This window comes from Rhopalosiphum padi, chromosome 2 (genome assembly GCF_020882245.1).
Source record: "Rhopalosiphum padi isolate XX-2018 chromosome 2, ASM2088224v1, whole genome shotgun sequence".
NCBI classification, from domain to species: Eukaryota; Metazoa; Arthropoda; class Insecta; order Hemiptera; family Aphididae; genus Rhopalosiphum; species Rhopalosiphum padi.
In genome coordinates, this window is record NC_083598.1 from 79,767,170 (window position 1) to 79,790,257 (window position 23,088).

The 23,088-nt window shown below is 25.6% G+C and overlaps 1 protein-coding gene and 7 non-coding genes across 12 annotated transcripts in view; all 8 read left to right on the plus strand.

Moving 5' to 3' along the window:
- The first annotated feature begins 1,146 nt into the window (after nt 1-1,146).
- The window catches only part of LOC132921208 (hrp65 protein-like), a 28,246-nt gene continuing 6,304 nt past the window's right edge, over nt 1,147-23,088 (plus strand). For 3 of the 5 annotated variants that reach the window (XR_009660839.1, XR_009660838.1, XM_060984085.1), the window contains exons 1-9: nt 1,148-1,628; nt 9,108-9,296; nt 9,366-9,581; nt 10,411-10,581; nt 10,641-10,771; nt 10,872-11,167; nt 11,231-11,421; nt 13,460-13,514; nt 14,514-14,527. Coding sequence is in view for 3 of the 5 variants with exons in the window: in XM_060984085.1 (XP_060840068.1) it covers nt 1,434-1,628; nt 9,108-9,296; nt 9,366-9,581; nt 10,411-10,581; nt 10,641-10,771; nt 10,872-11,167; nt 11,231-11,421; nt 13,460-13,514; nt 14,514-14,527 (1,458 nt within the window). In the remaining 2 variants the exon portion in view is untranslated. Of the gene's footprint in view, nt 1,629-9,107; nt 9,297-9,365; nt 9,582-10,410; nt 10,582-10,640; nt 10,772-10,871; nt 11,168-11,230; nt 11,422-13,459; nt 13,515-14,513; nt 14,528-14,795; nt 14,823-18,033; nt 19,651-23,088 lie in introns of those variants that run through there. The other 2 variants (XM_060984083.1, XM_060984084.1) reach the window with 2 other exon arrangements.
- LOC132923573 (small nucleolar RNA snR60/Z15/Z230/Z193/J17) lies at nt 3,921-4,010 on the plus strand. The gene has a single exon (XR_009661227.1). It is a non-coding gene; the product is annotated as a small nucleolar RNA snR60/Z15/Z230/Z193/J17 (small nucleolar RNA).
- LOC132923577 (small nucleolar RNA snR60/Z15/Z230/Z193/J17) lies at nt 4,365-4,455 on the plus strand. Its single transcript, XR_009661230.1, has one exon. It is a non-coding gene; the product is annotated as a small nucleolar RNA snR60/Z15/Z230/Z193/J17 (small nucleolar RNA).
- On the plus strand, nt 4,945-5,034 carry LOC132923574 (small nucleolar RNA snR60/Z15/Z230/Z193/J17). The gene has a single exon (XR_009661228.1). It is a non-coding gene; the product is annotated as a small nucleolar RNA snR60/Z15/Z230/Z193/J17 (small nucleolar RNA).
- On the plus strand, nt 5,978-6,068 carry LOC132923581 (small nucleolar RNA snR60/Z15/Z230/Z193/J17). Its single transcript, XR_009661234.1, has one exon. It is a non-coding gene; the product is annotated as a small nucleolar RNA snR60/Z15/Z230/Z193/J17 (small nucleolar RNA).
- On the plus strand, nt 6,460-6,550 carry LOC132923578 (small nucleolar RNA snR60/Z15/Z230/Z193/J17). Its single transcript, XR_009661231.1, has one exon. It is a non-coding gene; the product is annotated as a small nucleolar RNA snR60/Z15/Z230/Z193/J17 (small nucleolar RNA).
- LOC132923576 (small nucleolar RNA snR60/Z15/Z230/Z193/J17) lies at nt 6,947-7,036 on the plus strand. Its single transcript, XR_009661229.1, has one exon. It is a non-coding gene; the product is annotated as a small nucleolar RNA snR60/Z15/Z230/Z193/J17 (small nucleolar RNA).
- LOC132923580 (small nucleolar RNA snR60/Z15/Z230/Z193/J17) lies at nt 7,879-7,968 on the plus strand. Its single transcript, XR_009661233.1, has one exon. It is a non-coding gene; the product is annotated as a small nucleolar RNA snR60/Z15/Z230/Z193/J17 (small nucleolar RNA).

The window sequence follows — 23,088 nt, forward strand, 5'->3', positions numbered from 1 at the left end:
AATATTTTTATTTATACAAATTAATTTTTCATTTATATTTTATTTTTCTATGATGCGGTCACGACACGACTATAATGGATTATGAATGAATATTTTAAGTAGTTGTATAGAAAAATAATAATATACCTTTTTTCGACGAATATGGTTTATTTTGATTATTATCGTAAACCTGGGAATTCAAATTTCGTCGTGAAAATGTGATAATAGATTATACACACTAATGTTCATTTACTTCTCACACATTCAGGGGTGTTCCCATAGGGTATACTACATATACGCCGTATACTCTCAAGATTTTTTTTCAATATTATGGGTAACTGCGTATACCCATAAATCCATAATACATGCGTATTTGATGATATAGTATACTCTCAAAAAAATTCATGGGAACACCACTGCACACATTGACATAGCTAAAATGTACATGTTATATGAAATGCCTAAACACTAATCCTTAAAACATGGTATGCTTCAGTCTCCTTAACAGAGATAATTAAACAAGTATTTTATGAAATACAAAGTAAAAATATAGAATACATTTCTGTTTTATTGAAAATAACAGATTTAAAATTTAAATATCGCGGGTTTTTGATGTCGGGTGTTTATCACGAAATAACATAATATCTATAAAAAAAAAAATAGTTTGTGGTGCTCATAGACATATAATTATTTACAGTGCTTGGCATCTACTCGTCAAAGTTTCTTATCATAATAAATTACGTACGAATGTGTATAAAAAAGAATGTGTTCACGAATAATCAAGACCGCGTAATAGATCATATCGGAATGTAATATTATGAATTGGTCATGGAGAAAGCCGATGTGTCGGACTCAACCTACAACATAGAGTAATACATATATTCTTTTATTCTGTACTACATAACTACTATAAATTACTACGAATTACGATGTACCCTTAGATCACGGTCTTCGAAGATATTATATAAGACCGTGCCTTAGATCATCATATACAATATAATATATGTATTCGATGTAAGGATGCCCCGCTTCATATAATTTTTTCTTCCAGTTATTTTCACGAAAAATAACCGAATCCCGTGTACCATTGGCAATACTGTACCGGCAACGGCGTCATTTCCTTCATCCGTCTGAAAACGTACACCGTACCCACCCTCCGACCATCTATAAAAAAACCATACGCACCACTCCGTCTATGTATTTATGCTTTACTCTGCAACTGTGGTCGGCCATTTTATTTGACAATCGGCCCTCTACCCGTCCATACATCGTACAATCGTACTCTTGAAGTATCATATTCTCGTCCCTCATCTTTCCTCTGTCCTCTTCATTTTACTATATTTGTTTGATCGCTTCAACTTTGCCCTTAGGCATCACTGACAGTCTTACATCGAATCAGCTTTGTGAATTCGTTCGATTCTTAAAATTTGGCTCAATACCGTGTAGCGAACGCTATGGCGCAAATCAAAGACGAGAAGATCAGTGACACTTCGTTAAACGGGCCAAACGCACACCATGGCCCCAGTCCCAACCACAAGCCGAAAGAAGAATTCCACGGTGGTGGCCGCGGTGGAAGAGGCAATCGCTTTCAACCGTACGGTGGACCGAATAGAGACCGCAAAGGTGGTCCGCCAAGAGACAACAATATGGTAATTATATATTATGTTGTTATAAAATATTATTAAGTTCTTGTGCTTTTTCTGCACCCTGATCTATATTATAAACAAATGTATTACGGATTCCAAAGTGCAAGACAGTGTTTTGTCGGACTGCTATAGACCATCCGTAATAATATCCATCGTGTGGTGCTAGAATTATTTTGTAAATACTATCGGTGTGTTCACCTTCGAGTCATTCTGGTATCAAGTATCGTTACGAAATCTATATTGATATAATGGTTGAATAGACTATTATGGCGTAACTCCACATGTTTTTATATCGGGATATTTCATATTTTTAAATTCGTAGGTTATTAATTGTGTTTATACAATTGTTTAATTGTTGTCTTAACTAGAGTTCCCCTCCAACTTGTTCAATAGGCGATGTATTGAAAATTGGAAAAAACAATATATTTAGGTAATGCTTTATTTTATTACCTACAACTTATATTTCATACAAATAATATATTATTTGATGTCAAATTGTGTTTAATTTTTTAAAAAACAACTCAATTTCTATATATCCTGTATTCTGTGTTATTATAAAATTATTATTTCAATATATCTATTACCTACCTGAAAATCGAACAGATAAGTTCACAAACAACCCAAGGTATATAATTAGGACTATGAATCCCATTTTTAAAAATGCTGATATATCCTTTTGAGACTTAAGAATTAACTCTAAATACTTATGTTACATTTATGTAGCTAATTTACATAAACCGTAATTGGAAAACTGACCATTCTATAGATATATACCTAATATAATTAGAAGTATAAAAATATTATAGGTATAACATAAATATGATGAGTAATGACATAGGTACATGAATACCTATTATATAAGATTTATAAAATGTTTTTCAATCGGGGCATCTGATTGGTAGTTAAGAGGATGCCAGCCTATTATTTGTTATTTCTCTCTATAACCCATGCGCAACATAGCAACATTTAACATACATGATAATGACTATAACCATATTATTTTTTTCAAATTGGAGCGAAATGATCTCTTATACAATTTAAAGTTAAGAAAATTATCTAGGGCATCTCATAAGCATTTTATTATATTTTAATTTTAAAGCTAGTTATGAGTTTTTTTTAAGATTTGGAATTTTTACGCATAATCGGTTTTTGACAAAATCGATTTTTATATTTTGCTGTAATTCAAAAACTTAAAATACTTGAAATTTTCACCAAATGTTTAAGTTAGCGTTAATTATTTACGATTAAATTTTCAAAATCTTTCGACGTTGTATGATCACAACCGTTAATGGTCGGCAACACAGTATATATAGTATATACTATATAGTGTGTCATAAACTCATAAATCATAATATAAACCGAATAGCACATAATGGGGAAACAGGACCTCGATAACAGTCGCTGCTGTCAGTCTGCATACACAAACGGATTATTTCATTCGTGGAGCGGAGTGTGGGAAACAAAATTGTTTCATTTGTGTGTCGAAGTTATGAAAACATATGTCTTATTTTTTTTTCTTTTAGAAAATAATCAAAAACTTTTAAAATGATGATTATTTATAAATATATACTACCAAGATCTTTGAGTCTATGTGATAATAATATACATCTGAGATAAGTAAAAGTTATTTATAATCAAATTTTGTGTAAAAATATCAACTATTATCCCTGACGCCACGCTTAAATAATAAATATTGTTATTTTTGTGCCAATTTAATTTAATTTAATTGATACACCAGGGTAAAGTAAAATCCTACTAGGAAGCACTTGGAATTTTTTCTAAAGTGTGTCGACATCATGGATACATTCTTCAATAATTAATAATAATGTTGTATTTTAAGAAAAGTAATTTCTAATAATATTTCATTTTTGGGTGAAAAATATTTAATTTAAAAAGTGAAATAGTTATTGTCATTTATAATCCCTTTCGCCACGCTATGATACCTAAATATTGGGTTTTATTGTGCCAATTCATATAATTGAAATCTAAAGGGTAAAGAAAATAAATTGTCCTACTAGGAAACACAATGAATTGTTTCATATGTGTGTCGACAATATGGATACAAATAGAGTTTTTTTTATTGTTTACAACCATTTTTTTTTTTAAAGTATGCTATATCTTAATTTATGTTATTTCAATTATATCATTAATGGCCATACTATGTTATGTTATATTGTCTTATTTTAATATATAATTTATTCTTCATGATGAGATATATTTCTAATCATTCTGATCATGTTTGATGACAATTATTTCATCACCACCCACCTCTGAAAGAATAGAAAAACTTGGTATTCATTTTTTATGATGATTACATAGTTCATTTGAAAAAAGATGAAATTTAGCTATATTGCAATTGTCTTTCGCTCCTATCTGAAAATATGGATACCAATGATTATAATTTATTTTAACCCCTTTCGCCACGCTATGATACCTAAATATTGGGTTTTGTTGTGCCAATTTATATTATTGAAATATAAAGGGTAAAGAAATAAATTATCCTACTAGGAAATACAATGAATTGTTTCATATGTGTGTCGACAATATGGATACAAATATAATAAGTGTTCTTTTTATTGTTTACAACCATTTTTTTTTTAAAACCGTTTTATGTTATATTATCTTATTTTAATATATAATTTATTCTTAATGATGAGATATATTTCTAATCATTCTGATTATATTTGATGACAATTATTTCATCACCACCCACCTCTGAAAGAATAGAAAAACTTGTTTTTATATTTTTATGATGATTACATAGTTCATTTGAAAAAAGATGAAATTTAGCTATACTGCAATTGTCTTTCGCTCCTATCTGAAAATGTGGATACCATTGATTATAATTTAAAAGCCTATAATTCAATATAACCCCTTTCGCCACGCTATGATACCTAAATTTGGGTTTTATTGTGCCAATTCATATAATTGAAGTATAAAGGGTAAAGAAAATAAATTATCCTACTAGGAAACACAATGAATTTTTTTCATATGTGTGTCGACAATATGGATACATGTTTGAATTTTATTATTTTTATTAGCAAATATTATTTCTCTTATAGAAGATAAATTCTTATTGTATTGTTATTGTTAACCAATAGTTTTTATCTTAAATGAAATAATCTAATACCTACTGTTTTAATATGATGATTATTTATAAATATATACTACCAAGATCTTTGAGTCTATGTGATAATTATATACATCTGAGTTAAGTATTTATTCTTTACGATGAGATATATTTCTAATCATTCTGATTATATTTGATGACAATTATTTCATCACCACCCACCTCTGAAAGAAAAGAGAAACTTGATATTCATTTTTTATGATGACTACATAGTTCATTTGAAAAAAGATGAAATTTAGCTATATTGCAATTGTCTTTCGCTCCTATCTGAAAATATGGATATCTATGATTATAATTTATTAGCCTATCATTCATTATAACCCCTTTCGCCACGCTATGATACCTAAATATTGGGTTTTATTGTGCCAATTCATATAATTGAAATCTAAAGGGTAAAGAAAATAAATTATCCTACTAGGAAACACAATGAATTGTTTCATATGTGTGTCGACAATATGGATACAAATATAAGAGTATTTTATTATTTACAATTTTATTTTTTAAAGAATGTTATGCTTAATTAATGTTATTTCGATTATATCATTAATGATCATATTATGTTAAGTTAAACTATCTTATTTTAATATGCTGTCGATTCTATTTAATAGAAACTCTGGTTAACAAGGACAACTGCTTAATTAGGACAATTCTTCATTTATGAAAATAAATGTATACTTATAGGAAAAACGTTCACTGCTTATATGGGCCACATATCTAGATAATTAGGACATTTTTATGGAGTATATTAACAGATCAATAGTCCAACAATATTCGTGTAACTGATTATGAGATTCAATTTATGTTCATAGATTTTATCTTGCTGTATATTCAAGTATGAAGTCTGTTAAATGTTATTTGTTGCATCACTTGTGTTTTTCATATGTAGTTATTATGCCTATTTTATAAATAATTAGGGTTTAATATCATGTTTTTCTTTATGTTTTATTAAATATTTTCTATAATGATATGTAATTTGTAATAATTTAAATTGTATAACAAATCAGTTTTGCAACAAATTAATATGTTTGTTTTTTTATTTCGAATTATTGGAACAACCACTGTATTAGGACAAAATAACACGAAACTGATTTGTTTTAATAAAGAAAAGTTTACGGTATTATGTATATTCTTTATGATGAGATGTATTTCTAATCATTCTGATCATATTTGATGACAATTATTTCATCACCACCCACCTCTGAAAGAATAGAAAAACTTGTTTTTATATTTTTATGATGACTACATAGTTCATTTGAAAAAAGATGAAATTTAGCTATATTGCAATTGTCTTTCGCTCCTATCTGAAAATGTGGATACCAATGATTATAATTTATTAGTTCATTATAACTCCTTTCGCCACGCTATGATACCTAAATATTGGGTTTTATTGTGCCAATTCATATAATTGAAATCTAAAGGGTAAAGAAAATAAATTATCCTACTAGGAAATACAATGAATTGTTTCATATGTGTGTCGACAATATGGATACAAATAGAGTTTTTTTTATTGTTTACAACCATTTTTTTTTTTATATTATGCTATATCTTAATTTATGTTATTTTGATTATCATTAATTGTCATATTATGTTATTTTATTAAATAATTTATTCTTAATGATGAGATATATTTCTAATCATTCTGATTATATTTGATGACAATTATTTCATCACCACCCACCTCTGAAAGAATAGAAAAACTTGTTTTTATATTTTTATGATGATTACATAGTTCATTTGAAAAAAGATGAAATTTAGCTATACTGCAATTGTCTTTCGCTCCTATCTGAAAATGTGGATACCATTGATTATAATTTAAAAGCCTATAATTCAATATAACCCCTTTCGCCACGCTATGATACCTAAATTTGGGTTTTATTGTGCCAATTCATATAATTGAAGTATAAAGGGTAAAGAAAATAAATTATCCTACTAGGAAACACAATGAATTGTTTCATATGTGTGTCGACAATATGGATACAAATATAAGAGTTTTTTTTTTTTAAAAAGTGCTGTCTTAATTTTTGTTATTTTGATTATATCAATTATTGTCATATTATGTTTTGTTATGTTATATTATCTTATTTTAATATATAATTCTTCATGATGAGATATATTTCTAATCATTCTGATTATATTTGATGACAATTATTTCATCACCACCCACCTCTGAAAGAATAGAGAAACTTAATATCCATTTTTTATGATGACTACATAGTTCATTTGAAAAAAGATGAAATTTAGCTATATTGCAATTGTCTTTCGCTCCTATCTGAAAATATGGATACCAATGATTATAATTTATTTTAACCCCTTTCGCCACGCTATGATACCTAAATATTGAGTTTTGTTGTGCCAATTTATATTATTGAAATATAAAGGGTAAAGAAAATAAATTATCCCACTAGGAAATACAATGAATTGTTTCATATGTGTGTCGACAATATGGATACATGTTTGAATTTTATTATTTTTATTAGTAAAAATTTTTTTTCTCATAGAAAACCATCACTTATTGTAGTAGTTATTATTAACCAATATTTTTTATTGTGAAAGAAATAATCTAATACCCACTATTTTAATATGATGATTATTTATAAATATATACTACCAAGATCTTTGAGTCTATGTGATAATAATATACATCTGAGATAAGTAAAAGTTATTTATAATCAAATTTTGTGTAAAAATATCAACTATTATCCCTGACGCCACGCTTAAATAATAAATATTGTTATTTTTGTGCCAATTTAATTTAATTTAATTGATACACCAGGGTAAAGTAAAATCCTACTAGGAAGCACTTGGAATTTTTTCTAAAGTGTGTCGACATCATGGATACATTCTTCAATAATTAATAATAATGTTGTATTTTAAGAAAAGTAATTTCTAATATTATTATATTTTGTGTTGATAATATGAATATTTAAATTTTAAAAGTATAATAGTTAGATCACTTATAATTTTTAAGATTTATCAGTAGTTTATGTAAACTCTTTTTTTAATATATAATTTATACATTTAATTTATTCTTTATGATGAGATATATTTCTAATCATTCTGATTATCTTTGATGACAATTATTTCATCACCACCCACCTCTGAAAGAATATTAATATTTGGTATTCATTTTTTATGATGACTACATAGTTCATTTGAAAAAAGATGAAATTTAGCTATATTGCAATTGTCTTTCGCTCCTATCTGAAAACGTGGATACCAATGATTATAATTCATTATATCTCCTTTCGCCACGCTATGATACCTAAATATTGGGTTTTATTGTGCCAATTCATATAATTGAAATCTAAAGGGTAAAGAAAATAAATTATCCTACTAGGAAACACAATGAATTGTTTCATACGTGTGTCGACAATATGGGTACAAATCAAAATAAAAATTTATCAAATATTCTTATTATATTCATATCATATTTCTTATCATATTATTGTTATTATTAACCTAGTTATTTCTTAGAGTAAATAATGTAATACCCACTCTTTTAACATGATGATTTTTTTAAATATATACTACCAAGATCTTTGAGTCTGTGTGATAAATCTATAAATCTGAGTTATTGTGTACTTAATGTAATTTATTTTTTGAATTATCAATTATTATCCCTTACTTCTCTTACGTTTAATTATCATATTGTTTTTTTTGTGCCTCTGTAATTAATATACCATCCTAAAGACAATTTTGATTTATGTATATATGTTACAAATTATAAAGTGTTGAATTAGATAGTTTATGAAATACCTAGAATAACAATAATTAAAATGTATAGTTAATGTATATAATTTATACTTAAACTATCTAGTTATTTTATACATTATCTGGCAACTTTATGTTAATGTATCTAATTGTGCAAAATATAATCATCGATAGCTGATAACACTAGGTTACCCAAGCACAATGTCTTATCGTTTGTCTTTGTTTTGTTTACCTGTATCAAATATAAATAACCGCTTTCTAATTCTAAATGCCTCAATAGTTTTGCATCTACAAATAAATAAACAATTTGACTTAGAATAATTAAAATATTTTAAATTTATATTTATTTTATACATTAATGGAAATCAAACTAACATTTGTACGCAATTCATGAACTATCTAATTAATTCATAACAGAATTTAATACTTCAACTGTAACATATATATTGTAAGCTATCAATGATGCCAATTAATGCTTTATTTATATGTATTATTATGTAATGGGCTAATTTAATGTTAATTATTTTTATTATTTTTTTTTTTTTTTTTTTGTTATTATATTATTATTTATCAATTCATCAAGATGACTATTATGGTTAAATTAAACAATTAACTAATATTAAAATTATATTTAATTTCAGCCAAGAGGAGATTTTCGCAATGACAGTAATCATGGTGATAACCATCAAGGAGATAATGATATAATGAATAGAGGCAATCGCAATCATTCTGAAAGTGGAAGAGGCGGTAGACGTGGTGGAGGTGTAGGCGGAGGTGTTTTCAGAGGTGGTCCACCTAATCGAGGAGATGATCGTTTAACCAGAGCTGATGTTAGTTATTCAAAATTATTAAAAGAAGTATAATATGTATTAAAATATTATTTTAATATTTTTTTTCAGGCTCTATGGAATGAACGTTTAATGCAAATTATGGGGCCAACTCATGAGCTTCCACAAACTGATACCACTGAGAGAAAATTCCTCAGCCAGTGTCGTCTTTATATTGGAAACTTAGTTGATTGCACTGAAGAAGAATTGATAGAAATGTTTAAACCTTATGGAGAAGTTTCTGAAAATTTTTTGAACAAGGAAAAAATGTTTGCCTTTATCAGATTGGTAAGCTATTAGTTTTAATTATTTAAATTGAATTGTTATAAATATAAGGTTGTATTTGTTGTCTATCCTACATATGCATAACAAATCTATGCATCAGATTCTTATTACAATTTATATAATATATAGTTTATATTAGATCAAATTTATTTATTATTGAATTTTTCCATAAGAATATAAACTGCTCAAGCAAAAATTTTTTTTAACCAATTTAAGTATTTAAATAAATTATTTTTTTTTAAAATTAGTAATAATAATAATAATTTTGGTGAAAATGTGAGATATTGGTATCAAAATTTTTCTAAAATTTTGACGCATCATCTGTAAAATGGCTAACCGACAATATAAACCTAAGCATGTCATTTTGCCATTTAAAGATTTGACAAAAGCGACATGGTTTAGATAATAACTTCAAAATTGATTGTAAGTCACATTAATTTTGAAAATAATAAATAAGCGACTGTTGCTGTATGGAGTAAGCAACAAAATAATAATAATAATTATTTAATTAGGCTTATGCGACAATTTAATTGGCACTTATGAAACTTGTTCCTAACATTATGGCTGTTACGATTGTTTTCATATTTTATTGTTATCTATTATCATCAATATTATTATTAAGGGGATTCCATAATTTGTTTAACACATGCGTGATATAGTATTTTAGACATGTTTTGAATGCTTGATATATAAATTATAATTAAATTATTATTTTTTTGTTTTTCTTATATTAACTATAAATAAACTCATAAGAAATTGGTATAAAGATTTGTTATGTTAAACAGGTACAACATACTTTTAAACATATTATATGTTAATTTAACTTTTATAGGATTATCGTGCTAATGCTGAAAAAGCCAAAAGAGAATTAGATGGTCAAATGCGTAAAGGACGTATGTTAAAAATTAGATTTGCCCCTATTGCTGCTGCTATCAAAGTAAAAAACCTTACTCCGTTTGTTTCCAATGAACTTCTAGAATATGCTTTTTCAATATTTGGTGATGTATGTTGTCTACATAATTTTTATTTTATTTATTTTTTAAATAATATTTAATTTTTTAGATTGAACGTTGCCAAGTGATGGTAGATGAAAGAGGTAATTCAACTGGTGAAGGCATTATTGAATTTTCACGTAAAAATGCTGCGAGTAATGCTTTGAAACGTTGTTCAGATGGTTGTTTTTTTTTGACCAGGTAGAAATAACATTTTTTATTTTTCAGTATATAAGTACTTGAATTTAATTTGTAATTTAATATCTATTTTTCAACAATATGTATGTATGTTTTTTTTTAGTTCTCTTCGTCCTTGTGTAGTTGAAACTTATGAGTTTGTAGATAGTTCAGATGGTCTCCCTGATAAATTATTGCCCAAAAAAACAATGGATTTCCAGAAACAAAGAGATACTGGTCCAAGATTTGCTAATCCTAATTCTTTTGAACATGAATTTGGTACTCGTTGGAAACAATTAGCTGAATTGTATAAACAAAAGGAAGAAGCGCTAAAACGTGAGATGAAATTGGAAGAAGAAAAATTAGAGGCTCAAATGGAATATGCTCGTTATGAACATGAGACTGAAATGCTCAGAGAACGTAAATATTACCATATTTCATTAAATTATTTAATAACTTTTAAAATATAAATTATTTATTTAGAATTGCGCCAACGGGAAATGGATAGAGAACGGCAAAAAATGGAATGGGAAATGAAAGAACGTCAAGCAGAGGATCAGAGACTTAGGGAAGAAGATATTTTCAGGAGACAGAGTGAAGATTTAAGCATGAGAATGCATCATCAAGATGAAGAGATGAGGAGACGTCAACAAGATAATTCATCATTCATGCAGGTAGAAAATTGATTTTTTGTCAAGTAAATAACTATACTCAGTTGAGTGTGTGTATACTACATAGTTTGGTGAAGAACAGTTTTTTATGCATCCCTTGCCATGTGTAATTAGTCTTGATGATAGAGTTTTGCGTTGAATTGGTTGTTCTTTAACAAAGTAAAGAACATAACGTACGAGGTTGTATATGTACATTTTTATAGGGATATCACCTCTTACCAATATTTGATGACTAATAAATTAAATAATATTTGGCAAACACCATAAACAATATATAAAACTCAGATTACACAATATTAGCATTGGTTATTCTATTTTTATACTCGACACAATAAGTATATACTTTGCAGTTTTTTTATTTATTTTACTTGAATTTACAGTTGGTAGTGCTCAGGTACAGGATATATAATAATATATTAATAAATTATTCACCATAAGGGCATAAGTAGATTAATTTTTGATAAAAATAATACATGAAATACTATTACCAATAACTATAACGAATTCATAATTTGAGTAATAATGCTTTAGGTCAGGTAGACTAATAAAGAAAATAATCTCAGTAGAGATATTAGCTTCAAAAAAAGATTTAAGTGACTATGTTGAGCATTATTAAAGTAGCCAGTATCAACATGGAATATTGAACATGATCTGTAGTATTGTGATACATAAAAAGAAACTTGTTCTACTGGAGGATATGGCACCATTTAATAATTTGCCCAGACATATTTTACAATAGGTTGAGAGGGAATCCTATTTTAGTTTTGTTAATAGATTATTTACTGTAAAATTTTCAGTTGAATTCATTATTTTATTTTTAAAAACAAAAAACATACAAATCTTTTTACTCGTAAATCATTCAAGTCTCTCTCTATTTGGCTAATAGAAGACTGAATTCATATTATAGTATTGAGTGAACCAACGAATAATAAAGGACTTATAGATATTCCTCACTGTGAAATCATTTTGTTGATCTAATAAAAAAAAAAAAAAAAACTGTTTTTTTTGCTTAAGTATATACTTATTCTATGTGAAAAAAAAAGAAGATTAAATTGAAAAGTTATACCAAGGTCACGTATGGTATTTAACTCCAGAAAATTGTTATTATTGATGATGTAGTGACATGAGATTTTTCTTTCATTATGGTGAAATGAGCATTTTTAAGATATTTAGACTTAGACTATTTAAGACAGGAAGTAAAAACGTGATCAGAAATTTTGGGTTTTATGTCTGAAAATGGTTTCGATTTTATCCGGTTACCCGGTTTTTACTCCCTGATTTAAGATTTACCATTTTTAAAATTCTATTTAGATCTTACAGTATAAAACAGTAAATTTATATTATAAATTATGTTGTATATTTCGAGATCATCAGCAAAAAGTTTAAAATAACAGTACTTAAATCAACTAACAATATCAATTAGAAATACAGTGAAACTTCCAATTAACAGTCACCGAAGGGACCATAAATAATGATCGCTATTTCGAGGTGACAATACATGACATAATACTTGATGGGACCAAAAAACCTAACTGTTACATAGAGGTGACCGTTAATGAAAGTTTTACTCTAGTAGACATAACAAAGTAGGTAGATGATCCCACTGAGACACACTTGAAGTCACTGAAAATTTTACGAAAAAAATTAAATTTATTAATATTTATTGATAGCAATTTAAAAGATTACTGATTATGCCAATTAGATTTAACTTTAAAACTAGGATGTCACAATTTACTTTACGGATATCAGTATAAGTTACATCAATTTAGAGGCCAACCTCAATAGGTTCTAATTAGTCAGTATAAAAACATATAAGATAAGTTACTATAAACCAACTAGGTCTAGAATTATGCTGATTAAGACAAAGTATATTTTTCAATGAACGTGATATTATTTTATTAGACCTGGTAGTTTTTGTTATTATCTATAAAAACAAAAAAAAATAAAAATGGATCAAGTATCTGTTTGTGTATCAGCTAATCTTAAATTTTTTGATACATTTAATATAATAATGTCTAATATATTAATATTTTTATTTTAGGACCACAGAGGACCGGGTAAACCTCCGTTTGATGGACCTCCTATTCCCGTAGAAGGTATGTCTGTTCATATACTTTAAGCTTTAACTGGTAACTAATATATTTATTAATGTAAGTATAGTATGACCAGATATCCCAATTAATAAGTACCAAGTTTTTAGTACTTGCCCCTCAATACATTTTTAAGTCTGTTTGGATTGTAAAATGTACAGATTTTTATTGTGTTTCTTACTCTTGTTCTAATTTTATAATTTAATCAAAAAAGCATACTGCTTAAATTGTATAAACAACTTTTTAGTCTTTGAAAGAATTGGTGTAATCTCTAGGTGGGTGATAATTAGTGTATACATCATATTTCTTATTATTTATTTTCAATTAATCTGTTTAATATAAATGTAAAGTTATGTTAAATTATCACATAATATTGTTTAAATTATAATTATTTTTAGCTATTAGAATCCATGAACAGCTACAAAGAACAAAACAAAAACTATAAACTGTATAGATTAAAGTTAAAATTTCTGTTTTATTAAATTTGTTTGATATTAATTTATCCTATTGTTTTAAACTATGTTTATTAATTCTAATTTTTAGTTAAAAATGTTAACTGATTTAAAAGAAAATCAAGTTCCTTATTTGACGTTAAATCTGCTGTTCAATACATTTTATGTCTGCCTGAATCAAATGCATCCACAGAATGAGTTTTTAGTCGAACAAATAAAATATATAGACAAATGAAAATGGAAATTTAGAGTACCATATTAATATTATCTAAACACATGTCCTTTATTTTTATTCATAATTTTCATCAGTGTTGATAATAATTAAAAGGTTTTATTTATTAATTAAAAAATTGTTCCCTATCACTTATTTTCCCCATTAAGGTAGGTATTTAATACCTATCTGACTTTTACAAAAAACAATATCTGGTCACTATGCAAGTATTATAAAATGTATTTACATTTTGCTTATTTTTTAAATATGCTTTTCAGTTTGTATAATGATTGTGATGTCTTATATATGATAATTCCATAATTTTTTTTTTTTTTTTTACAGTTCAAGGAGGAATGGTAATGTACCTTTATTGTTAATATTATTTTAGGGCTAAAATATTCTTAGTTATTAATGCTAACATTTCTAGTATTACACAATGTGAAAAATGGTCTTTATTAATTTTAATTACCAGCCCAAATTTATTAACAACAATAATTAGTTTTAAGATAAAATACTAGATAACAGTTAATCAATGATTTTAACATTAAATACTTATGCAACTAATGTAAACCTCTTAGTAATTATTATATACATAATAATTATTTCTCACTTATTCCCTAACAGGGTGGGGAAAGCCAAGTGGCAAATCAGGTCAGTCTTTTGAAGCATGAATTAATATTTTAATAATTATTTGTCACTTCTTAGAAGATGATTGCTTTAGATATTATAAATACTCAGGTTTCGTCATGATTAAGAATGAATTGTTGTGTTTGATGGTTTTGGTGTTTGCAATTTTCAGGAATTATACATGTATATACATATATATTATTTATATATCCATATAATGCAGATGATAATAATTATAACGTATTAGTATTTTCAAATTTATAACGTTACAAATGTTTCAACATAAATTTCTTTGCAGTATCAAGTCGATATAAATCTTTGACATTTCCATACATTTTTTTGTGATTCAAAAAAGTATTATAATTATTAAAAGGAATCATAAAAACGTAAATAGTTTTATTTATCATATTTTAAGAATAAATCAGTGTAGTATATAACACTGTACTTAATACTTATAATGACCATTATTACCATTGACTAAAAGAATTTGACTATTAGTGTTTTATTGATCTATTTACAATAAGATGACATTTGATATTTTTTTTATTGGTACTAATAATTATCTTATATTTAATTACTAAGCATAACTTATCTATTATTTGATTTAAAAAAAAACAATTCAAATTATTCTTATTGCCTTGGTCGAGTTTACAAATAAAATTTTTAATATAAAAAAATAATTATATGGTATTTTATAAATATTTTTGTTAAGTTATAATTGAATTCTAACAATTTATTTTATAATTGAGTGTAAAACCTGTTCAATGAACTAACAAGTATATACTTAGTAGTAGCACATTTATTCAATCAAAAAGTCAGTTTTTTTTTAAGAATAGAAAAACAAAACTTTCTAATTATATGAATAGCCATGAAGTTATATCCTAAACATTTATGAAATCATAAAATACATATATATATATATATATATATAAAGTTAAATGTCGGAGAAAATTATTTATACATATGTATTGCATTTAAAATATTTCTTTAAGGACTTCTCCTCCTCATAAATTTACAACTAAGTTATGAGTGTTATGACATGTATATAAAATATTATTTAAAATGTTTATAAGTTACTTTATAGGACGCAACATCCACATGTGTTGTTTCCGTCTTACAAGTGCTCAACATAGCAAATTTATGTTTAGCTCCATTAATTTAAAAATTAGAGTGAATCTACCTTTAATGTAATTTGATGGCAAGAACATTGTGTTTGTATGTTAGTTTTTTTATAATTATTCAGTTTTGAAGTGAGTTATACAGGAGCTTTGGAAGCTGGAATGGGATTCCCTACCAAAGTCCTATGCTTTTGGTTATAGGTAATTATTTATAAATATCCCTAATCAACCATGCTTTCAATCCCTCAAGATGAGCCGCGCTGCCATAACTAAATTCACTGGATTACGCACGGGTCACAGCCTACTTGCCTACTACCACACCACTCGTTTAAATTGGGACTCGGCAGTAGTTAGTATTGTCCCCTACCTAACTGTTGTGGAGAATACTGTGACTTCCAACACCTATTCATAAATTATCCATCTCTCTCTATCCAAAGATTCTCTTTTCCACCTCTGGTATTAATTTTACCCTTGTTGGCGTTCTTTCAACTGACAATGTTAATATAATCAATCGTACGCTAAATTTTATTCTGCAATCAGGCCTCCGAATTTAAGAGTGTGAGCTTTACCAACTTATATTTATTTCGGATTCATGTAATAATTGTCGAGATATTATAATTTAATGTTAAAATCTCATTAATAAAAAAAAAAAAAGTGAGTTATGACCATTTTTAATTTACTCTATTATATACGCATAACTTGTTAAAAAACTGAATACTGATAATATTTTTACCATCAAGTTTCATAATAGGTCACTCTAATTTTTAAACTAACAGCTAAACGTGACTGCTATATGATACATTTGCTATATTATATCCTTATAAGACGGAGACATCATGTGTGGATGTGGCGCCCTTTTAATTTAAATATTATAAAAAAAAGGAAAAACAAATGTTCTAAAAATGTGTCTTATTTTTAAAAATTAAATTATCAATTGACACTTTTATTAAAACTAACAACACAAAATTGGTTCCTGTTTAATGAAAATTTGTAATATTGTATATTTATTAGACATTGATGAGGAAATGTGATATCCTATATCAGATGCTTACCTCTTCGTTTATGATAAAATAGATAATTATATACATATACCCAATTATAATTTTTAAATTGATTTATTTTGTTAATGCATTTAATAAGTTTAGATATAATAAAATGAGTATTGCATCACTTTCATTTTTCTTAAAATACTGTTGCTAATAAAGTTATGTTATTAAAAATTTGATTTTTAAATCATTTGATCATAAAAATTAATTTTGAAATAAATCATTGTATTTTTAGATTATAAAATTTTAGTAAAATAAAACTTTCTTCTATTATTAAAAAAAATGACAAATTTCATATCAATTTAAATTAAGTGAACATACTAGTATATTAGTCATAGACATAGAGTACAGTTCCTTTAAAAACTTTAATTGGGAGTTATCAGTTAACTGATTGAAAACAAAATTTTCTATATAAGAATTATAATTAATTTTTATTTATTGATATATATCTTAAAAGTTCAGGCAGTAATTTTTACTTCTGAGGTCTTTTAATGTGTTTATAATAGATTTTGTGAAATGTCTCATCTTATCTCTAATTATATAGGTTCATAACAATTTTTATTAAATGTTGAGCCATGAAAACTTTGGTCTATTTATTAAAACTAAATAATAAATCTACATATAAAAAAATAACATTTTAAAAGTAGTATTATACTTTTTTTCTTGGGTTTTGTGTTTCATAAATTCAAAAACAATCTTAATCAGAAATAAAAAATCTACCAGTTTGATATATTTTTATTATATGGGAGGTTTTTATGAGAACCTATGATATCAGTCTACCTTTATGCCTAAGAGTATTATTGTGTGCTCATAATATGTATTTTGGTTTTTAAATCTATAACATATCACTATCATTTTAGAATAAAGAACTTTTAATTTTAAATCTCAGTACCTATTTCTAAAGTATTAAGTACTTAAATTTGTCAATGCATATCTCTTTGGTATTTCAAATTTAAAGAAAAGTTTACAAGAGCTTACTTCTTTGAATATTTTGTTATTTTAATATTAGGTAATTTATTGTTTACATGACTAATTCCCTATGAATGCGTTGATTGATTTGATAACCGATAGGAATCGACGCCGTTCGTGGAAACTTTTGTACGTGACAATCAAGGAGTATTGCCGCCACCAGGCCTTTTCGACGCTGGCCCTAGAGGAGACAGGGGCGGAAGGTGGGGTCAAGACAGACGAAACGGCCAGGATCGTAGAAGATTTTAATCTTTCAAAAAGATCCTAAGAATAAACAGATAATAGAACAAAAAATTGAAGATGGATAGTTAAATGTCTTCATTTAAAGCTGAAATGATTGTCTACTCGTCATTGCAATATCACATAACCGCTTATGTTTCTTGACATAGGATAAAACTTATTTTGGTACCTATCTTATGGATTATTTAATATAGGTTTAATCTCATTTTTAGTCAACTGTATTTTCACAACAATACAAATTATAATTTCTTATTTGCTATAGTTTTCAACCTAAAAACAGAATAATTCTGGTTACTGAATGATGGATTGAATTTTTTTCACTTATTGATTTCTTTTTTTATATTTTTATTGCTGATAGGCTGTATGACTATTTAAAACTGCAGTATTTCGATTACCTACTATAATAATGGTATACATTTTTATATAATTTAATGTTTTAAGTGGATTTTATATTATTCATACTACATTAGTCAATGGTCTCATAAACTTTTTTTTTACCTACTGGTAACATTGACTTTAGAAATTATTAATATAATATATATTATTAATTGTTCTTTTTATAAAGTTTAATATTATAGGTAACTTTGCAATAGGCAATCTTAATATTATCTCCAAAATCATAATTTGTGAATAACCATATAGATGATTTACAAGTTAATACTAGTTGATACTAGTTTTGTGATGATTAAGAATCCAATTCTTTTTTTTTTTTGGATTTCTCTGTAGTAATTAATTTAATGCGTTTTGGTATAGAGTGTACACAAATATTTGCTTTTATGAGGTTTTACATATTCTCTTAAGATGTTTAATTGTATGATTATTATAATAACAGTTAGGTTTAGTATACTGGACTATATTATTCAATAGTTCTTAATTAGGTAGATTTTTTTTTATTGTATTTTTGAATAAAATACTTTTAAAATAGTTGTAAAACAAAATAATTGATTATCGGTTATAAATAAACGTTGAAATTAATGACTCGTTATTTTAAGGAAGAATGGGTAGAAATATGTCGTATTGCGAGTGAAACTTTGTAATTTTTTTATTAATATATTTTTTAATAACAACGATAAAATATAAAGATTGATCTATTCAAAAGAAAGAGAATATAAACTAAATATATTTAAATTTAAGTTAAATATTTATAATGAACCATTCATTAATTTTTATTATTTTTTTTTCGTGTGTGTGTATGTGTGCGTATGTGTGTGTAGATCAATTTCAATATAATCATAAGTAAATTTAGGTGCACGAAATAGTTTATTCATTTAATATAATTATTATACATATATTTTCCTAATTATACTTCTTACTAGAATTATGACTTGGTGTTTGATATTTTAATCTAAGAAAATAATGTTCAAATAAGAAGTAACCTCGTTTGTACAAACTGGGGTTAACTGACTTATTTAAGTAAAAAAAAAAAAAATTAATGTTAAACTTTTAAATATAAATATAAATTCTTATATCTTAATGAAATGTACCTTATTTTTTTTCTACCATATTCAGTATTTTTCTCATATAGTTTAAATAATAATAAAAACCTTTTTATTTTTCAAATTTATAACAATTATTATATGAATTAAATTGTTATGAATTTATCTAATAATATGATGTATAAAATGTAATATTACATACTCGTCAAACTTGTGCACATCAATTATTTCAATAATGAACAAATTTCTAGGATAAAATGATTTGTAGTAAATGATAAATTCTGTGTTTAGTTCAGTTTCAAGTCTGATTTTATACATTAATATACCTCACTTAATTAAATAAATTTACACTTGGAATTAGTATTTTTATATAATATAAATTATGTACTATAGATTTTTAATGCACTCGTAATATTAATTCTCGTATCTATATATCAATTGGATGTTTTCAAAAACGTATACCATTTAAATATAATAATAATAGTGTTCATAGCTGATGTTAAACAAGTTGGAAGTTGGTGGCTCTTTTATGAAATCTGAATATAATTTATTGGAAACTGTTCACACAACAAAAGAGAGTGTTTTAAAAAGAAATTATATTAGTTTAAATTATACAGTTTATTTAACATAGATATTGGTGGTGATTGTCGTCACTAAATTTATGAATTTATGAGAGTATTGTATTGAATACATCATAATATTAAAGTATATTATTTCTATTTGAAATACAGTGCTCAAAGAAAAATATTTGTTATAAAGATAAATTACTTCCCATAATATTTTATCTCATTGATTCAATGTTGTTTGAATCAAGTTTTCTAAACCTGTATTTATAAATAACTATGTAATGACAGTTTATGAATTATAAAATAAAAATTGATAAAAAATAAAATTAATTAAATATTCTATTAAAAGTTTATCCAATGTAGTATTACCATAATTTGCTGACCAAAAGTGTAATTTCTATTATATGTTGTCTTTGAATTTTTAACGTACATCATAGCAAATTTGTGTTTAGCAAAATACATTTTATGTTGTTAGCTTTAATAATATTGAAGTCAGTTTACTTATTATCAAACTTAAAGTTAAGAATATTATTTAGGGTATGTCATGCTTTTTATTGATATAACCATTTGAACGTGAGTTATGATTGTTATGAATATTTTAAAGTTGTAATATTTTACATAGCTATAACTCACTTAAAAATGATAAAATCAATAATAGGTAAATTGACTCCAATATTAAAGCTAACAATATAAAATGTGCTACTGAATTCAAATTTGCTATGATTTGTGTTAGTAAGACTGAGACAACACTTGTGAAATAACGCCTTCTTAAAAGCTATCGAATAAAATTATAACACATTAATTAATTAAAAATAATAACATTTTAACTTGCAATTATTATATTATATTTATATAATTATAATAACACTACTGTATTACCATTTTTGTTACCACAACAATTATTAATATGATTGAAAAATCATAGTGGTTAATGCTTTTTTAATGATATTTTTAGAAGTAAAATCATGATGTATTCACGAATACAGTAATATAGACAACAAAATATATTTTTTGATTTACACATTACAATTAATATTTATTTTATCATACAAATTAATTAATATTTTGAATTATTTTATCATACAAATTAATTAATATTTTGAATTATTGTATATGCAGATATGCTAGGCAAATGTAGAATGATTCATAAAGTTGGATGTAGATTTCTAAAACAGGATAAATATTTCCTAGGATTACATCTGGTCACACACTCACACTAATACAATGGGATGAATATTTAATCTGTTCATTCACAATAACAATACCTAAATACTAGCATCTATTGTTTAACATACATGTAAAGGATTGTGAAAATAAAAATTGAAGTTACATAAAATGTATAATCTATTAATAGCATATCAGAGATGTTTGAATTTTAGGAGAAAGGGATTGAAATCTTCCCACATAAAATAAACGTATTAACAATATAAAAAATTATTACTATTATTGTTTTTAAAAGGCTTAACCTCCCAATCACTGCCGATGGTTATAATAGTTAACATATTAATTATATACTAGTTTTAATTTCCATCGTCAATCTAAAACAAGATACTTTAAGAAAATATGAACATTTTAATAGAAAAAGTTTAAAATAGTATTAAATTAACAGTTATCTAACTAATTATATTACGTATAATAATTATAGGTAGGTTTGTATTTCACCGATCTGGCCAAAAGTATTGTGTGATATCAGTTATCCCACTAAAAAAAAAAACCTAAAAGTTAGTTTTAAATTAATATAAAATCATAGGTTTTGCCGTTATCAGTAGTTAGACACATAAACACGCCTATGGTAATACTTAGGAAGTATTTAATTTATCCTTTAGTTAATGTTCAATAATTTCGTGCTAATCTTAAATCTTTTATTCCTTTGAAACGACTTGATTTTTCCACGATAAATTCCAAATTTATCTTGCATCTAGTTTCTATTTGCATCCCATATATATATATATATAGAATTTGGAACATACAAACAGAGGCCATTCAAATTGACCATCGAGAGGCAACAGCGTTTTGGTATTTATATAACACTCTTAAAAATGACGAAGAATTAAATTCTTCGTTTATTTGATCTGAAGGTATGTCTGAAAATATTTGTGATAAGTACGTTTATAATTTTAATGAAGGTGAGCAATAATTACCTGACAATCTTCATATTATTTCATTGGAATTATATAAATCATAAGATAAGACAGTTTTATTTAAACTATTAATTTGATTAAAATTAAGGTATAATAATTATTACACATAATTATAGATTTGTATTTGTGTAATGTTATTAATAATACATTGAAGATTGCCTGGTTTTATATTTAATATTATTTTAATATTATATGTATTTTCATAATTTTTCAGCATTCTCAATATGTCAACATTGTGGTTTAGAACTTGATTTAGGCAGTTCAATTGAAAACAAAACGATATGAATGAAATATTATTTTAATAATAACTTTTTTGTAGTATGTATTGATTAAGTTAGTCCTTTAAATGCATTTAATGATAACAGTCACTGCGAGACTCGTAAGAAGAACATTTATTTAATTAAAAAGGGCCAGTTTCAATCAAACATACTACTATACAATATACCTACTTGGTTTCCATGATTATAAAATGTTAAGTTAAATTCGCTAGACTTTCTTTTAAGATGTTGTCATTTTTTTTTAAATTTAAATAAATATATTGAATACAACAGTAATATTTTTTGGTTAATAAATCAAAATAATTTCATTAATACTGATGAGTTGATTAAGTTCTAATATATTTTTACTATAAATTAAAATTAACTTAATAACTTGGTTAAATAATGTTATTTTTGCATTTGTAATATGATTATTAATCTATTCAAAGTTTTTAATATAATTCTCTTTAAATTATTTAAAATAACCTTTTATCTTATAGGTAATTATTTTGTTTTA